The sequence below is a fragment of the Empidonax traillii genome, unplaced genomic scaffold, assembly GCF_003031625.1.
Source record: "Empidonax traillii isolate 1590-97213 ecotype Southwest subspecies unplaced genomic scaffold, ASM303162v1 scaffold1602:size438507, whole genome shotgun sequence".
Classification (NCBI taxonomy): Eukaryota; Metazoa; Chordata; class Aves; order Passeriformes; family Tyrannidae; genus Empidonax; species Empidonax traillii.
The window spans coordinates 396781-415191 of record NW_020956795.1 but is presented as its reverse complement, the minus strand read 5'-3'; the positions used below and the strand labels follow the sequence as shown (position 1 = coordinate 415191).

The 18411-nt window shown below is 67.0% G+C and overlaps 1 protein-coding gene across 3 annotated transcripts in view; it reads left to right on the top strand.

Moving 5' to 3' along the window:
• NFIC (nuclear factor I C) overlaps positions 1 to 18411 on the top strand; it is a 40655-nt gene extending 22244 nt beyond the window's left edge. The window contains exons 3-11 of one of the 3 annotated variants that reach the window (XM_027908032.1): positions 8870 to 8941; positions 9439 to 9513; positions 9651 to 9774; positions 10280 to 10404; positions 12364 to 12492; positions 12607 to 12791; positions 14124 to 14283; positions 15804 to 15889; positions 18079 to 18411. In XM_027908032.1, the coding sequence (XP_027763833.1) occupies positions 8870 to 8941; positions 9439 to 9513; positions 9651 to 9774; positions 10280 to 10404; positions 12364 to 12492; positions 12607 to 12791; positions 14124 to 14283; positions 15804 to 15889; positions 18079 to 18096 (974 nt within the window). In that variant the 3' untranslated portion in view covers positions 18097 to 18411. The remainder of the gene's footprint in view (positions 1 to 8869; positions 8942 to 9438; positions 9514 to 9650; positions 9775 to 10279; positions 10405 to 12363; positions 12493 to 12606; positions 12792 to 14123; positions 14284 to 15803; positions 15890 to 18078) is intronic. The other 2 variants (XM_027908033.1, XM_027908034.1) reach the window with 2 other exon arrangements.

Here is an 18411-nt window from a genome sequence, read left to right as displayed (position 1 = left end):
GGGCACAGGCTCTGCCTCTGGCTGGTCAGTGGTGGGATATGCTGGGTGTCACTGGGGAAACTGAGGCAGGACAGGCATGTGACACCCCCTGCTCCCCAGGGAAGGGGCTTGGTGGGACCGCCAGCCCCTTGTGGCTTTGGGAAAAAGCAGGGCACGGCCGCCAGCAGGGAATAGCCGGGTCCAGATCCTGCCCCAGGGCCCAGGTGAGACCCCAGGCAGATGCAGGGTGGGTGCAGGTCACATGTGCAGTTGCACACGCGTGTGCAGCCAGGCCCTGGCATGTGAGCACGTGTGAGCACGTGTGCTGCCAGCACCACACACCTGTGCCCACACATGGGGCTCACCTGCTCCGGGGCAGGATGGGACCCAACAGGGCCTGGTGCCATTGATTCCCAGCGGGGGAATGGTGGGTGCTGTGCTGGGATTGGGGGTTCCAGGGTGCTGCCAGGGGGGCTGTGGGTGCCCTGTGCAGCTGGGCAGAGCATCATGTACTGGCCTGAGAGATGGCCATGATGGTCTGAACTGGGATGGGGTACTGGGCTTAACTGGGGTGCTGCACGTGTTCTGGGGGCACTCCGTCCTGGGGACACCCTGCACGGGCTCAGTGGGAGGTCCAGTGTCACACTGGGCTGGGGTACTCTGGACTGGACTGGGCTGGACTGGGAGCACCCTGATGCTGGACTGGGAGCCCTGCAGTGGCCATGCTGACAGCGGGGCCCAGGAGCCCCACGGCAGCCACGATGGGGTCCCCTATTACCACCCGGTGTGCCACACAGGGGTGCTGTGCTGGAGGGTTCCCTGGCCATGCCATGGCCAGCTGGTGTCCCCGGGGAGGTGGCTGCCCCTCTGCCACCCCCAGGCCCCCACCAACGACCTTGACCCCGGTGTCTGGGTCCCCAGCAGCCGCAGTCACCTGACTGTCTAATTGGGAACACAGCGGCTGTAAATACTCTCTGATAAGGCCTGGCAGCCTCTCACTTTTGCTGTTAAGGTCGCTCTGGCTCTGGTTAAGGGGGACCAGGATGGGCCAGGAGCAATGGCATGGGTCCTCTGGGGTGCTGCTGGGTGGTGGGTGCTTGGCATGGCCCAGCTCCAGCCCGCAGAGGGCACATTCCATTAGGCTGTGCCTGGCAAGGGGATCTCTGGTCTCACACCTCGGTGGGGAAACTGAGGCAAGGAGGGATATGGGGGCAGCCACTGCACCAGTGGGACCCTGCATGGCATGGCCAGGCTGGGTGACAGCACTCAGGGGTGCTGGGGATCACTGTGCTACAGCCTTACGGGCTCGCTGGCCTTCTCCCTGCCCAGCACGCTGCCTGCTCCCTCCTGCCTGCCTGCTCCTGCCTACCTGCCCATTTCTACCCCCCCTCCTGCCTACCCCCCCCTCCTGCCTGCTCCCTGTCCGACACACTGCCTGCCCGGTCCTGCCTGCCCCCCTCCTGCCTGATCCTGCCTCCTCCCTCCTGCCCACTTCCTCCTGCCCGCTCCTGCCCCCTCCTGCCTCCGCTGTCCTGCCTGCCCGCTCCCCTCAGCCTCCTGCAGCATCCTCAGCCCCAAAGGGGAGGGTCTCGCCCGCTCAGGGCCCCCCTGGCCGGGCAGCCCGGGCTCCCCGCAGCCCCCGCGGCCCCCCGTTATCAGCCCGAGCACGTGCGCCCGCGCTCCCCCGCCCCCGCCGCCCGCTTTTGCCGGTGTCAGCACAATTTCCCAGCCGCTGCTCTGGCAACGCCGGAGAGGGAGGGGGAGGATGGAGGAGCCCCCGGCCCTGCGCTCCCCTCCCGCCGTCTGAGGCATCCTCGGGGGTGCCGAGCGCCCGACCGGCCCACCCGGCCCGATGCCAAGGGCGAGCTCTGCCCCCTCGGCTCTTCCCCCACATCCGTCTGCCGGGAAGCGCCGCTCGGATTTCTCTGCCCCCGGATGGAGAAACTGAGGCTCGAGCAGTGCCGGGCTGGTGGGAGACCCCATCCCACCCTGCTGGTCCCGGGGATCGCCGTGGCATGCAGGGGGTGCCGGGTGCCCGGTCCACTCCCGAGAGCAGCACCGGCCCCAGCACCCATCCTGCACCCAGTCCTGAGCCCCTGGTACCTCCAGGCAGGATGGGATCGGGATGGGTACGGGGTAGGAGCAGGGTCTGATTCAAGATGAGTGCAGGATGTGAGCAGAACTGGGTGCAGGATGGATGCAGGATGGGAACAGGGCTGGATGCAGGATGGATGCAGGATGGGAACAGGGCTGGATGCAGGATGGGAGCAGGATGGGAGCAGGGCTGAATGCAGGATGCACGCAGGGTAGGAGCAGAGCTGGATGCAGGATGGGAGCAGGATGTGTGCGGGATGGGTGCGGGGCTGGGTGAGGGCTGGGCTGTGCACACCGCAGTGGGGGAGGGGACGGCGCTGCAGCCCAGAGCCGGGTGTGCAGCGGTGGGAGGGGGGGGCTGGGGGGAGCTCGGAGGTCGCTGGTGAAAGTCAAAAGCATTGCAGTAAAATGGTAATCAATCTCCCCAGCCGATGGTGCCAGGACCTTGGGAGCATTACGGAGAGATTCCTTCCAGAAGCTCCTGACGGCAGCAGCCAGTCTGGGGGGGACAGTGCCCCTCCCCCTGTACCCTCCCCTCAGTGCTCCCCAGCTCCACGGAAACCCCCCCGTGCCCTCACCATTGTGCCTCCATCCCTGTATCCCCATCCCTGCATCCCCATCCCCGCTGTCCCTGCATGGCCACCTTGGTACGGGTCATCTCTGGGCGCCCATTCCCATCCCAGCCGTGAGCAGGAGGCAAACAGGGTCAGTGCCAGCCCCTCGCACCCTTTGGGGTGCTCTGTGGCCCCCCCAGCCGCCGAGGTCGAGGCTCCTGACTGAGCTTCCCCTGACAGTGCCCGGGGGCTGAGCCCCCGCAGGCCGAGCAGGGTGTGAGCAGATGGGTGCCCAGGGCAAGCAGGCGGCTGGCCCCAAGGTGGCATCCAGCTCCTGCCAGCCCCGGTCACGCCGCCGCCAGCCTAAAGCACGCGGAGGGGGCGGGGGAGGGGGTGCAGGGACCCCCACGCCGTGCCAGCATCTGCGTCTCCCACCGCCTGGCAGCCCCTTATCTCCCCCCACCAGCCTCGCCGCTGGCTGCGGCGCGAGGCAGATGGCACCAATCTGCCGGGGAGCCCGTGCCAGGGCTCTCGTCCCAGGCGCGCTGCGGCCGTGCCAGGCCGGCCGTGCCAAGCGTCTGCTCAGCCCCTCCAGATGGAAGGGGGCAGGCGTTTCCCCGGGCACCGCCGCCCCGCCAGCCCCCGCGCAAATATTTATCGGCAGGGTCGCGGGAAGATTGATGGGGGTTCACAATATTTGGGATCTGCCGTTCGCAGAGCTGGGCACCGGCGGGCAGGGGGGCTGGAGAACCCCCCTCCCGGCACACAAATGGGCACGGGCAAACCCCTCCCCCTGCTCCAGGTATCTCCGCTCCCAGCCGAACAGCCAGGGAGACCGAGGTTGAGGGCAGTGAGGCAGGCAGAGCCCAGCGGGGCCGGGAGGAGACCCGCGGGAAAGAGCACGAGGGTACGAGACAGCGGCGAGCCCGCAGGGGCTGGGTTCCTGCCCCCAGAGCTGTGTGCTGGAGAGGCGGGATGGGAGGGGGCTCCCCAGGGAACCATCCCCCAGCCACCCGTCCCCGTCATTGTCACCACACGGGGTCCCTCCGTTCCCGTGCCCGGCCCCGCTGCGAGCCCGGCGCTGGCACGGCCGGGGCGGTTTCCGTGTGCTCGAGCTCTCCGGATCGATGTGCCGGCGACCTTGGGGAGGTCAGGGCTTCCCCCGCTCTCCCGCAGTGCGCCGAGCCGCCGGCGTGCCGGAGCCGGCCGGCTTCCCCGCAGTGCCCGCTGCCAGCCCCGCGTCACCACCACCGGAATGAGTTGCCCCGTGCTCAGCACCGCGGCCTCGGTGCCTGCCGGGGGGAGCTGGCACGGGGTGCCACGTCCTGTGCTGCCGGGGCGGGGGTACCAGAGGCCAGAGAGGTTCCCCGCACCGTTAGGCAGCCGATGAATAAAAGATGAGCGAGCCCCGTCTCGCGAGCACCTGCCGTCCCCCGCCCTCAGCACCCGCTGTCCCCCCGCGCTGGCAGGCACCGTGCCCTCCCCGGGGCCGCAGTTGCCATCCTGGCCGGGCGCCCGGCTTCGTGCTGCGCTGGCAAGGGACAGCTGGGGCAGCAGATGCCCACGGTGCTCCCTCCCGCCGGCGGCCGTGGGCACGGAGGGGCGAACAGATGTCGGCAAGCCCCCGGCGTGCCCCTCCACCCCCGTGCGGGGCTGGCATTGCCAGCTGGGGCCTGGGGTCTCCTGCCACGCTGGCCCCTGCACTGGGGTATTGGCCAGCCCTGGGGAGGGCTTGAACCTGCCTCCCCATAGCCCTGCGTGGGGGTGAGCCGGGCGTGGTGCTGCGGGGTGTCAAGGGGGGCCATGGTGGGGGCCCGTGGGACTCTAGAAGGGGCTGGCTGTGCTGTGGGGCTGTGCTGTGCTGTGCTGTGGGGCTGGGGTTGGTGGGGCAGCAAGATACTGGCCGCATATTTCCTTTTCCCTGTCCCTGTCCCTTTCCCTTTCTTTCCACTTTCATTTCTTCCTTCCTTTTTCTTTCTCCCTCCTTTCCTTCCTTTCTCTCTTTTCTCTCTCCCATCCCTCTCTCCTCCCTCACCCTCTCCCAGCAGCTGCACCCCCAAGTGCCCCCAGCCCAGGGCGCAGGGGCTGGGTGCCAGCACCCCGCAGGGGGAGGGTCCCGGGAAGGAAGCGGGGCGGGGGGGGGGGCTCAGCCATCCCTTTGTCTGCCTGCTCTCCCCGTCCCTTTGCCCGCTGCCATCTGTCCCAGCTCGCCTCCGCGGGCGCCGGCAGCCCTGGATGGAGCCCAGGCCTGGCAGGGCTGAGCGAGGGGGCGGCCGCGCCGCCCGCCTGGGGGGGTTCCCCCCGGCCGCTGCCATCTCCCCGTGCCGGCCGGGGTCGGCCGAGGACAAACCCGCCCGGCTCCCAGCGCCGCTCGCTCGCAGCCGTCGGCCAACGTGCTCGCGCCTCCCAGGCTCCCGCCCGGGCCAGCTGGCCGCGGCCGGCGTACGTGGCAGCGGGGCGCGTCCGTCCCCCCCGCCACCGCCCCGCCACCTCGGGGGATGCCTCCGGCCAGGACCTCCCCGGGGCTTCGCTCGCCGCGGGGAGCGAGAGCTGCCGCCCCCGCCCGCGCTCGTGGCTGAGGCCCAGCAAACTCGTCTCACTCGGGGCATGGCGGGGGGTGCCGGGGGGGAGCGGGGCGAGGAGGAGGAGGGGTCCCGAGCCCCGGCGCGCCGGCCGGCCCGGCTGAGCCAGGATTTACCCGGCACACGCGGCGGTTCAGGGTATTATATAAAGGAGGTTACACAAGCGGGACTGTTCCGGGTTTATGTAAGGGCCACCCCAGCCTGGCGGCAGCGGGATGGACAGTGGGACAGGCAGAGCCGCTCGGACCTGGGGGGCCACTGTGGGACTGGGGTGGAAGGTGCTGGGGATCTGACAGGGAGGGGCCCCCAACATCCCTTGCACAGCATCTCCCAGCCCAGCCCTTGCAGTGGGATCGCTGCCCCGCGGCACTCGGGCTCCCTCAGGTCTCTCTGACCAGACAGGGTCCCTCCCTGGCAGCTCCTGACCAGGCTGTTCACTCCGGGCCCCACTGATTCCCGCCGTGGGGAAGGCAGCTGGACAAGCCAAGCACCTGAGGAGGTGCTGAGACTGCGCGGCCACCAAGCACGAGGCAGGGGGGCAGTGTGCCTCCAAGTCAGCCCCAAGGGAAACTGAGGCACGGGGCAGGAGCCTGCAGGTAGCGATGCTGAACCCTCGTCCATCTCCTGCCCTCGGCTGGCAGGGCTGGAGGAGGAGGAGGAGGAAGGCTGCTGCCCTCGTCGGGGGGCTGGGGCCGCACCCAGCGGCGCCAGCAGCTCCCCCAGCCCCCAGCATCCTCCAGCCTGTGCGCCTGCGCCCGCACCGCTGCCGGTAACACCGTGCCCTGTTACCGTCAGCGCTCGGGCACCGAGCCAGGGCTCTCCCGCAGCTGCGCCAGCCCCGGGGGGCACCCGGCCTGCAGTGACACCCCCCAGGGCCGTCCCCGCTGCCCGGGGGTCGTTCCCACGCGCCGAGGCCGCGGGCGGGTGCCGCCGTGGGGCCGGGGGCACCCTGCCAGCCAGCGGGGCCGGGGTGCGGGATCCATAATTCAATGGGTGGCACAGGGCCAGGCTGCCAGCGCGGCCCGGAGCCCAGGCACCCGCGCCCCCCCTGGGCACACACTTGGCTATTTTTGAAAGCGATTGGATCGACCTGTTCGGGCACTCAGTGCTCTCCTCCACCGTGCCGGGGGGGGGAACCCTGGCACTGAGCCTCCCCTCCCTGAGTGGCACCAGGGCCCCCCCAGCTCCATCCCCCATCCCGGCCCCAGCGGGGTGAGGAGGGTGCAGGATCAATGAGGCGGGGGGGGAGGGGGGTAAGGAGGGACTTCACAGGGTTCTTTCTCCTTCACGGTGCGGCTGAGCCACTTGTTGGGCCCTGGATTTGGTGCCCCCCCAAAACGCCCCTTGAGGGGAGCGAGGAGGGGAGAGCCCAGGGCTCCCTTCGCCATTTTAGCGCACGCCAGCCTCAGGCAGCCATCACATGGCGGTGAGAGCAGCGCTTGGCCCGGCCGCCCCGCGCCGAGGAGGCAGCCAGAAATCTGCTGGCGAGCTCGCCCGCCCAGCCACGAGGATCGCCCGCAGCCGGGGGTACCGAGCCCGCGGCCCCGGCCTCGCTGCCTCCACCGGCAGGGACACGAGGGTGCGGGGAGGGGCTGGTCCTGCTGCCAAACCTCGGAGCTCGGGAAAGTCCCCGGTGCTCCTTGGGCTGCCGCGGGTGGGACGGGGGTGCTGGGCTGGGGGGCAGGCCCTCGGGGTTGCCCCCCGGGGAATGGGGTGGGTGGCGTGGCGTCGATGGTGCTCGGTCAGGGTGATGCTGTGGGAGGGTGTGGGGGTACAAGGACACTGGGGGCACCCCGGGGGTGCCCAGGGTGAGTGATGGCCCTACTTGGGTGCCCTGGGGGAACGGAGACCAGGCTGGGGTGGTCTGGGGGGACAAAGGTCCATGTGGGGCATCTCGGTGTGAGCAAAGGTGGGGGGTCCCTGGGCTGAGCTGAGGGTTGTGTGGGGCACCTCAGAGCCACCGGGTGAGTGCATGGGGGGCTGCCGAGGGACTGAAGACCCCAGGACTGGGCAAGTGGGTGCCATCTGGGGGGCAAGCGGGGCACAGGGGAGCCCTGAGGCCACGGTGGGGGGCTGTGGGGAGCCGAGCCGGCCTCGGGCTGTGACCGCCAGCCTCCGCCCCGCGCCTTGGCCGGGCTCCACCACTAACCACTTCCAGAGCCGCCGCCAGATTTGTTGTTTTTAGAGGCGAGGAGGGGCCATGTCCGGCCACGCGGTGCCCGTGGTCGCACGGGGGGTCCCGCCACCACTCCCCCGTTCCCAGAGGGTTTGTGCCATGCTCGGTGCCACCGCCCGCTCCCCAAACACTTGGGCACGCGGCAGATTCAAAATGGGGGGGGAAAAGGGCAAAGAAGAAAAATGGAGGGGGGGGGGAAACCCTGTGGCCGTCCCTGGGGGAGTTTCTGCTCCCTAAGATGGCTGCCTGGAGGGAGCCAGGGGTGCAGGCACGGGGGGACTGGTGGCAGGGTGCCATGGGGCTGCCGGCGTGAGCGGGGTGCCAGGCTGGCACGGGATGGGTGCAGGGGAACGCGGCAGCTGGGCAGGGAGACAAAATGGCTGATTCGGCGCCGGTGTGGAGCAGTCCCGGGGGCGTGTGGGCACGGGGGAGTGCTGGGGTGGGAGGTGGGGGGTTGGTGTCGGGGTGGGGAGCGGCACAGTCCCCCTGCCCGCCTGGATAACCTGCCCAGTGGGCAGCACGCAGAGGTGTCGGGGTGGTGGGGGGGGCACGGTGCTGCTGCCCACATGGTTATCCTGCCCAGCCAAGGGTAACCACCCCGGGAGCCACGTGAGCACGAGAGACTCAAGGGAAGAAAGGAAAAGGGGGAGAAAGGGAAAAATCCCAAGGCGCACAGGCGGGCTGGCAGTGGCAGCAGCGTGGTTTTGATGGTGTTTTTGGATTGTCTCAGCCCTTTCCTGGCATCTGCCAAGGCTGAGAAAGAGAAATGCCGAAGGCCCAGGGGTGGGAGGAGGAGCAGGAGGAAGGAGGAGAAGCAGAGAAAATGCAAGGCAAAAGTTTTGGAAGGGCTCTGGGAGCAGCCAGGTGAGGAAGGATGCTCCTGAGTGCGGTGGCCATGCCGTGCTGTGCCGTGCCGTGCCGTGCCAGGGTGTGCTGGGGCCGCTGAGCTCAGCGTCTGAGCCGGGTTATTTTTAGCCGGGATGGAGCCGTGCCGGGTGGGGCTCCAGGGGTCAGAGCAGGTGCTGCCCTGGAGCCCTGCTGCCCTCCAGAGGGCTTGGCAGAGGCAGGACGAGGTGCCACAGGTGATGCCCTGCTGTGGTGACAGTGCCTGAGGGGGAAGCGATGGATCACAGATGTGGCTGGAGGGAGCAGAGGAGGCAGGAGCAGGGCCAGGGACCATCACCCTGCCCTGGGGCAGGTGGAGCACTGGGGGTTTCCCTCCTGCAGGGAGCAGTGCCCAGATCCTGCAGTGCCAGCGCAGTGCCCCACCTGCTCCTGTCACTGGCAGGGAGGCCGAGGTGGGGCCACTGAGTGGCTGTTCTGTGGTGCTGGAGGCCCAGTGGTGGCCCTCCTGTGTGGTGGGAGCTGCTGGGCAGCCCGTGCCTCAGTTTCCCCCCAGCAGAGCAACGAGGGGGCAGTCAGCTGGTGGGCAGGCCCAGATCCCACCAGCATGGGACTCATCCCAGTGGGTTTTCCTCTTGCAGATGCAGAGCAGAGCAGCAGCCCCCGGACAGGCATCGGCTCGGACCAGGAGGACAGCAAACCCATCACGCTGGGTGAGCAGGACAGGCAGGGCCTGGGCCAGGGGGACAAGGGACACCCCAGCCCAGGGTCCCTGCCATGGAGGAGGCCCTTTGACAGGCAGTTGTGCCCCCCGTTCTGTGGCTCTGGTGCCCCCCAACCCCAGCCAGCAGTGCTGGGCACCTCAATGAAGTGGGCACGGCCTCATCCTTGTCCCACAGCCAGCTGGGACCACATCCCTTGGGGACAGCAGCTGCCATGGGGGTCCCCTGATGGGGGCTGCAGCCCCCAGCCCTGCCAGCCCTCTCAGCCAGGGGGAAACTGAGGCATGGAGCAGCTCTGGGGTGTCCTTGGCAGAGAGGAGCAGTCAAGGTGGTCTCTTGCTGGAACAGGGAGTGGAATGGAGGCTGAAGACAGGGGCAGATGAGGATTTGGGGATGTTGGGGTGTCCTCAAGCATCGCCACAAGGCAGTGCAGGATGGGAGGGGTGGTCCTGTTGCCCCCTCAGCGCTCTCTCTTCTCTCCTGCACAGATTCCACAGACTTCCAGGAAAGCTTCGTCACCTCGGGGGTGTTCAGTGTCACCGAGCTCATCCAGGTGTCCCGAAGTGAGTGTCACCATGATGCCACAGCCCACCCCTCTGGCTGACCAGGCACAGCAGTGTCCCAGGGGCTCCCCCACCCCACTGTGGGGCTGGGGCTCCCCTCCCTGCCAGGCCCCCCTGACCCCCCTCTCTCCCCACAGCGCCGGTGGTGACGGGCACGGGGCCAAACTTCTCCCTGGGGGAGCTGCAGGGCCACCTGGCCTACGACCTGAACCCCTCCAGCACCGGCATGAGGAGGACGCTGCCCAGCACCTCCTCCAGTGGGTGAGTGCCACCAGGCCCGTACCAGGGTGACACCTGGCGATGCCAGGGCCAGACCAGGCGTGGCTGTGGGGAAGGTGGGGGTGCTGGCCCATGACAGGCTGGGAGAGCTGGGGGTGTTCACCTGGAGAAGAGAAGGCTCTGGGAAGACCTGAGAGCCCCTTCCAGGGCCTGAAGGGGCTCCAGGAGAGCTGGAGAGGGACTTTTTATACAAGTGCCTGGAGGGACAGGACAAGGGGGAATGGCTTCCCACTGACACAGGGCAGGGTGAGATGGGATATTGGGAAGGAATTGTTGGCTGTGAGGGTGGAGAGGCCCTGGCACAGGTTGGGCAGAGCAGCTGTGGCTGCCCCTGGATCCCTGGGAGTGTCCAGGGGCTGGACAGGGCTTGGAGCAACCTGGGCTGGTGGAAGGTGTCCCTGCCCATGGCAGGGGTGGGACTGGATGGGCTTTAAGGTCTCTTCCAACCCAAACCATTCCATGACTCTGTGACCCTTCCTGGCCCCAGGAGCAAACGGCACAAGTCGGGGTCCATGGAGGATGACATTGACACCAGCCCGGGGGGCGAGTACTACACCTCCTCCAACTCCCCCACCAGCAGCAGCCGCAACTGGACAGAAGACATGGAAGGGGGTAGGTGTCACCTCCTCACTGGTGCCCTCCTGCTCTCCTTGGGCCCCATCCTGCTCCCAGCGTTCCACCACTGCCAGACCCCCCTGTGACCACCCAGGCACTGTGCTTGCCCCGGTGTCCCTATGGGCCCTCAGGTCACAGCACACACTGGCTGTGGTGTCACCCTCGAGCCCCCCAGAACATCCCTGCTTCTCTCTGGGGTCTGTGGGGTTGCTGTAGAGCCCCCTGATTTAGGCACAGGCTCTCCCTGGGTGCCCAGGTGTCTCCATAGCCTCCCACTTTGGGCGTGGGCTCCTTTGGGGGCCTGCAGGGTTGCTACAGAACCCCCCTATTTTGGCACAGGCTCTTGCTATAGGGCCATCCCAACCTCCAGCCCCACACCATCTCCCCCAGCCCCACACCATCTCCCCCAGCCCCACGCTGCTGTGGACAGTTTTCTGGCTTTACGTTTTTTTTTTCCCTTTCCTGTCTAGACAGCCCCAATTAGCTGTTCATTAAGAAAAGGGGGGGGCTGGGCTAATTAAAGCGATGCTGCAGGGCTGACACAGCAGCTCCCACGCCCCGAGGTGCAGGCGAAGGAGCTGCTCCTCCTCCTCCCACCCCGGGCTCTTCTCCTGCCTCCCCCAGCAGTGGGGTGGGCTCTGCAGCAGTCCCCACGCCCTGCCAAATCCTTAGGGTGCCCAGCCGGGGGACTGAGGCCACAGATCCTCTCAGAAGGTGGTTTGGGGGAAGCAGGTCCAGCCCCAGGTCTGTACCCCATGTGCATGGGGAGTGTGCCCCATGGGGCTGGTGATGGGGGGCAGACAGGGGGCAGAGGAGGTCCTGGGGAAGGTGTAACCCCCTCCCTAAAGCAGTGCATGGAGGATGGAGGGAGCGGTGCCAGGGTGTCTGTCCCCACCGGTGGCCTGACCCGGGCAGGGGTGAGGGGGGCCGGCAAGGGGGGCACAGCTGTGGCAGCAGGGAGGAGGGGGGGTGGGGGTTGGCAATCCCGTACGGGATGTTCTGGGAAATCCTCCTAACGGCCGGCTGAGCACGGGCTAAACCCATTACCGGGCCGGGCCAAATGGCCGGAGCTAAAGCCACGGCGGCGGGAGATTAACGAGCCCCCCCCGCCCGGCCCCGCGCCCCGGCGTGGCCTCGGGGACCCGGGCACCGGTGCTGCCAGGGGTCACCCACACACTGGCACCTTCCAGCCTCCCCGGGAGTTCCCCTGGCCCCAGCCCCCCGGGCCAGGAGAGGTGGGTGCCCAGTGGAGGCTGCCGGGTCACGGGGGCACATGTGGGGACACCCCCTGCTGCAACCGGGTGGGGAAACACAGACAGACACACAGACACACACATACACAGACACACAGACACACAGACACAGACACACAGACACACACACAGACACACACACACACACACACAGACAGACACACAGACACACACAGACACACAGACACACACACAGACACAGACACACAGACACACAGACAGACACACACACACACAGATACACAGAGACACACACACAGACACACAGAGCTGTGTGCACCCACATGCATACGTGTGTGCACTTGCACACACAGATGCAGCAACACACACATGCACACACATACATGTACACACACACACATGGGTACATGCAGTCATGCTGGTGCACACACATGACCATGTACACATGCATGCACATGCATGTGCAAGCTGTGTGTGCACACTCATTCCCGTTTATGTGCTGGAGCACACACGCCACGCGCACGTGTGGTACACACCAGAGGTGCCCACACTCATACACACCCTCCTGCGTGCACAGACATGCTCACACCCCCCCCTTATAACACACACCCTCCCCATGCCCACCCTGACCCCAGCATGCCCCTTGCCCTCGAAGGAGCTTCCCAACCCTGCACTGGAGTGGCGGCAGCCCCGGGATTCAGGGTCCCGTAGCAGGTCCTGACTCTGCACCCACTTTCCCCAGGCATCTCCCCCACCGTGAAGAAGACAGAGATGGACAAGTCCCCCTTCAACAGCCCATCGCCCCAGGACTCCTCGCCTCGGCTGAGCAGCTTCACGCAGCACCACCGTCCCGTCATCGCCGTGCACAGTGGTGAGTGCCCTGCCGGGGAAACCGAGGCACGGAGCGCAGGCTGAGCGGGCGGGGGGCTGGGGCAGCTGCCAGCGAGCGACACAAGCGTGTGTCCCCTTTTGCTGTCACCTGCAGGTATCGCCCGAAGCCCGCACCCATCGTCTGCGCTGCATTTCCCCACCACCTCCATCCTCCCCCAGACGGCCTCCACCTACTTCCCGCACACGGCCATCCGGTACCCGCCTCATCTCAACCCGCAGGACCCGCTCAAAGATCTCGTCTCGCTGGCCTGCGACCCGTCCAACCAGCAGCCTGGACCGGTAAGGACCCAGCCCCACTCCCGCACCCATTGCCCACCTTGCCGTGGGCACCGGGGGCTGCTGCCAGCCGGGCTGCCCGAGGAGGGTCCCCTGGACCGGCTTCCGCCGCCGCCGTCGCCGCCACCGCCGCTCGGGGGAGTCGGGGGGGCTCGGATGGCACCGCGGGGTGTTCGCTGGGGATGAGCTCCGGCCTTGCCGTGCGTCGGTTCGGGAGCGTTGTTGCCGCTGCGCCTGCTCCGTGTTGGCCCCTCGTTCCTCCGGGGATGGCAGTGCCATCTCCCGGCTCAGCACGAGGCACCAGAGGTGTTGACGTGCTGGGGCTGAGCTGTCAGCCAGGGTTGGGGTGTCTGGTGGGAGCAGGGGGACTGGCAGGGGCGTGTGACATCGCCCAGAGCCACCGTCCTCCAGCGTGCCCAGGAGAGCAACGGGCTCGGCGTGCCCCGACCGCCTGCGCAGCCCACGGGTGACCTGTCAGCTCCTCACTGCGCCACGTCCCCAGCGTCCCCATGGGGGTGGCAGGGCCACACTGTGCTGCTGTGGGCCTTGCTTTGCCCCAGCACCCAGCACCCCACACACCCAACGTCCAACAGGCACAGCAGCCCCCACACACACAGCACTCCCCACACACAGCACCCACTGCACCCCACACCCCACTCAACCAGCACCTTGCACATGCAGCACCCCAAGCCATCACCCCATACACCCAGTACCCCACACACCCCATGAAGGGTGCACAAAGGGCCAGGGGTGTCTGCGTTCCTACTTCTATTGCCCTCCTGTGCCCCACTCCGTCCCCCTGGATGCAGAGCTCTGGGGGAGCCCCTCTGGCCTCTGCCCACCACCCATCTGTTGCCCCTCACCAGTGAGGTCTGATGCCAGGATGAGGGCATGGCTGCTATTCCCCTGTGCAGTGGCCCAGTGCTGGGCTGATGGACACTTGACCAGGAGCAGCTACTGTTGAGTCAGGCACAGGGCACTGGCACAGCAGCCTTTGAAGGCCCCTGAGTGCCCCTGACAGCACTTCAGAGGCCCCTCTGCTGCTGCAGAGAAGGGGATCCAGTGCCCCAACTGCAACGTGTGGCAGCATGGGGCACTGTCACCCTTGGGGTATGACCCCCACAGCCCCCCCGAATCCTCCTGCCCCGCTGTGATTTCCCACCTGCCGCCGGCGCCGACTGTTCAGGGCTGCTCTGAGACCCACCAAACTCATGTCTGCAGTGAGGGATGCCCCGTGCCCATGCCGGGGGGCTCCCCGGGGCTCCCCGGCCGTGCTGCTGTGCGCCTGCGTCCTAATGGCTTGTGCTGTTTGTTTTTTGTCTGTGTTGTCCCCAGTTAAATGGAAGTGGTCAAGTGAAAGTGCCCAGCCACTACCTGCCCACGCAGATGCTGGCGCCGCCACCTCCCCCCGGCATGCCCCGCTTGGCCGTCTCTCCTGACACCAAATCCACCACGACAACTTCCGAGGGAGGGACGACCTCGCCGACATCACCCAGTAAGCACCCGCGGCGCCCGCCCCGCTCCCCGGCCCGGCCGGCCCCCTCCTCTCGCAGCCCCCCCGGGTGTCCCCCCTGTCCCGGTGCTGGGGGGATGTTGGCGGAGGTGGCCTCCCCGCAGCCGGGGAGAGGGCGGCAGCTGGCACGCCATGAGTTTGCTGGGTCTCAGGCAGGTCGGAGCGGGCAGGGTTTGGGCGCGTGTTTGTTGCGGCCGCCCGCCCGGGGGGTCCCGTGCTGGTCCCAGGGACCAGCCCGAGCCCCACCTCCCTCTGAGCACAGCAGAGCCCCAGTGAGGCTCCCCAGAACAGTGTCCTACCCAACTCCCTGCTGCGGGCAGTGCTGTGCGGAGGCCGTGGCCTCTCCATGGCTGTCGCCCCATCACAGTGGTGGCAGTGCTGCCCGGGACCAGCTGGCCCGCGGGTGGCACTGGGACTAGGGACAGTGTGCCTGGTGCGCCGCATGGGCTGTCATCCTGTTGCTGCCACGGGGGTCCCTGGTGCTGGGGGCCCCGGTTTGGTTGGGGATGTGAAGCGGCGCCGGTGCAGGGACTGCGTGTGTGACCCCCGGAGCGTCTTCGTTGGCGCAGTGAATGATGAACTCTTGCCCTCCACTCCTCCTCAGGGGCCATCGGCGCCTTGACCAGGAGGATTTTGGGGTGCTGGACCCAGGCACCAGAGGGGAGCTGGTGTGGCCCCCGGACTGGCACTGTGGCACGTGCCACGGTGGTGGGATGCTGTGCCGTCGCTGTGCCAATGGGACACTGGTACCCTGAGTGGCTGCCGCGTCCCCACAGGGTGGAGTCCTGCGTGATGCCACTGTCCCCAGGGAACAGGCCACAACAGGGTGCCACCAGCTGTCCATCTGGTGTGGAGGTCCTGTGGTGCAGAGGACACAAGGCATGGCCGATCTGGAGGGGACATGGGACATGGCATGGGGTGTCCTGGCCGGTGATGGGCTCACAGCCAGGGGAAGGGACGGAGCAGTGCCGGTTTCCCCAGGCTCTTGACAGGATGTGTTTGGAGGACACTGGCTGTCCCCAAGGGGTGCAGGTGGCTCCAAGTCCTCCATCCCCCTGGCAGCACCACACCTTCAAAGGGGCTGAACCCAGGAACTCAGCAGGGCTGGGGGTCCCACTGCTGGACCCTCAGCTGGGAAGTGGAGGTGGCGGAGTGACACATCCACGTGGAGCTGGTGGCTCCCATCACACTGGCCCCGTGGCAGCTCAGCTCAGGAAGCCACAGCACGGGCACAGCAGGGAGCACCCGTCTATGCCTGTGCCCCAGGGCACCGTGCCCCCCAACCTGCCAGCACCCCAAAACCACTGGCAGCACCAACCAGGCACAGCACCCCTGGAGCACAACACCCCTGGGCTCTACTCACCTGCCATCAGGCCTCAGCCAGGGACAGTGCCCAGGACTCCTGTCCCAGCAGCGCCAGGGAGAGGGCCGGGCCTGGCCCCGGGGGGGACGATAGCAGTGCCACCCACAGCCCCGTTAATGAGCTCTCGTTTGTTCCCCAGCCTACTCTGCACCAGGCACGCCCCCTGCGAACCGTACCTTCGTGGGATTAGGACCAAGGGATCCTGGGAGTATCTATCAGGCACAGGTGAGAGCGGGGATGCTGCTGGGGGGACACTCCTGCCCTCGCCCTGGGCACCCTCGCCGTGGCATCACCGTGGGCATGGCCAGTGCAGGCATCACCATTGTGGCTGTCGCTGCCATCACATTGCTGACGTGGGCAGCCCCACTGTGGCAGCCCCACCGTGGCATCGCTGCCACTGCCATGGCATTGCTGCCCAGGGCATTGCTACCCTGGCATCACTGCTGTGGCATTGCTGCCCTGGGTATTGCTGCTGTGGGCATCGCTGTCAGCATCACTATCATGGGCATTGCCGCTGTGGCATCACTGCTGTGGGCAGTGCCACTGTGGGTATAACTTCCCTGGGCATCACTGCTGTGGTATTGCCACCATTGGCACGGCCATTGCAGGCACTGCTGTTGTGGGTGTCCCCACCACGGCTTCCCTGCCAAGGAATTGCTGTAGTGGCATCACTGCCATGGGCATTGCCACCATGGGCATCACCACTGTGGGCATCAGTGCCGTGGACATTGTGGGATCGTTTCCATGGGCACTGCCACCATGGGCATCGCTACCTTGGCACTGCAGCTCTGGCACTGCTGCTGTGGGCTTTGCTGCTGTGGGCATCACTGCCTTGGCATCACTGCCATGGCCCTGCTCCCATGGGCATTGCCACAGTGGCATCCCCACCGTGGGCACCCTGTGCCGGGGCCTTGGGCATTGCTGGTGGCTCAGGGCCACCACGAGTCCTTCAGGTGGAAGTCACTGCCGTGCTCCGTTTGTGCCCTGCCTGGCACTACCTGGCACCCCCCTGCCCAGGTGCCCACAGCATCCCCAAAGTAGGAGCACCAGGACTGTGTGCCCCTGTCCATGTGGGCACAGGCCCCTGCCCGTGCCCAGCTGTGCCCGTGGCTGCTCCAGCTGCTCTGGGATGTCCTGTGCGCCTTTCCAGGGGCTTCCCGTTAGTCCCAGGTGTAACTGGTGGTTTGGGAGCCAGCCCTGGCAGTGCAGGCAGCGCTGTGGTGCCAGGGCAGGGGTGCCAGCTCCCAGCCTCACCTGTGACACGAGTGGGGTGTACTCAGCAGTCCCTGCACGGGCAGGAGTGGTGGCTGCAGCCTTGCCCGGTGGGTGACAAGGTGACAGTACAACAGGATGGGAGTGAGGATGGTGCTGTGCGGGGGCACCCTGGGGTGCTGCCCGGGCTGAGGGGGAGTACTCAGGGTGCTGAGCTGTGCCGGGGGCACCCTGGGGTGCTGTGCTGTGCCAGAGCGTGGGCACTTGGGGACTGTGAGCTGTGCCCCAGGGCACCCGAGGGTGCTGTGCTGTGCCAGGGTGCAATATTTGAGGACCATGGGCCGGGACACTCGAGCGTGCTGTGCCGTTCCAGGGGACAGACACCAGGGACCCGGCTCTGACCACAGCCCCCCGCCCTGCCTCAGTTTCCCCAGTCCTACACGTGGACAGAGCACCATGGGATGGGCACCCCAAGGGCATTGGGTCCCTAAAAAGAGGACCTGTGGCAGTGCTGGGAGAGCCTCAGGGGAGCAGGGGGCTGCCAGAGTCCCTGTCCAGACCCAGGGGTCATGACCACTCACAGTCCCAGGACCTCCAGGTGTCCCTGTCCCTGTGTGTGGGTGTCCAGTCACACTCCAAGAGTCTCCCCAGGGCTCTCGGTTGCCCTGTCTGGGGAAACTGAGGCATGGGGGAACGAGGTGGTGGCCCGGGGTTGGCAGCTGAGACCTGCCGCGCTCTGGTCATGTGTGGCAGGGCCGGGAAGGGTTAAGGGAAGCAGCGGCCCCGAGCTGTCTCGTTTCCAACGGAAACCAGACATGAGGTAATCGGGAATGAACTTGAACTTGGGACTGGGGGGCGGGGGTGGGGGGGGGGAACAATAGGAGAGTGGCGGGGGGCCACCCCGCGGGGTCCCCAGCTGTGCCACCCCCCTACCTGTCCCCGAGCGGCACCGTTCCCTGGGCGGCGTCGCCTTTGCCGCGGAGGTGCAGAGGGAGCGGCCACCGAGGGGAGCGCGAGTGGCCGCCGTGCTGAGGACGGACAAACTCAGTGCAGGAGTGGGGACTCCGGCTCCGTGCGCCGAGCAGGGGACAGCGCGGGGACAGCTGTGCCAGGACGGGGTGGGGCGGGACTGGCCGGGGACGGAGCGGCCCCGCGGGGCAGAGTACTAACGGCGGGCTCTCTCCTCTCCTCTCTCCCGGCAGTCCTGGTACCTGGGATAACCGCCGCCGTGCCGCCCCTTCGCCTCCCTTCTCCTCTGCTTTAGGCACCCCCAGAGGAACATCCCCGTCCCCGAGCACCAGGCCCAGCCTTGCGGTGACGACGGAGAGCGCGGCCTCATGACGACGACGACGACGACGACAAGCAAAACCCATACCCGAAGGAAAGAGCGAGGGAAAGGAAGAAGGAAAAGGGTCAAACTGTTTTAAAAAGGAAAAAAACAAACAAACAAACAAACAAAACAACAACCCATCCCAGGAGGACCTTCCCCCCCTCCACCCCGGCGATGCGCCAGAAAACAAAGAAACAGGAAAAAA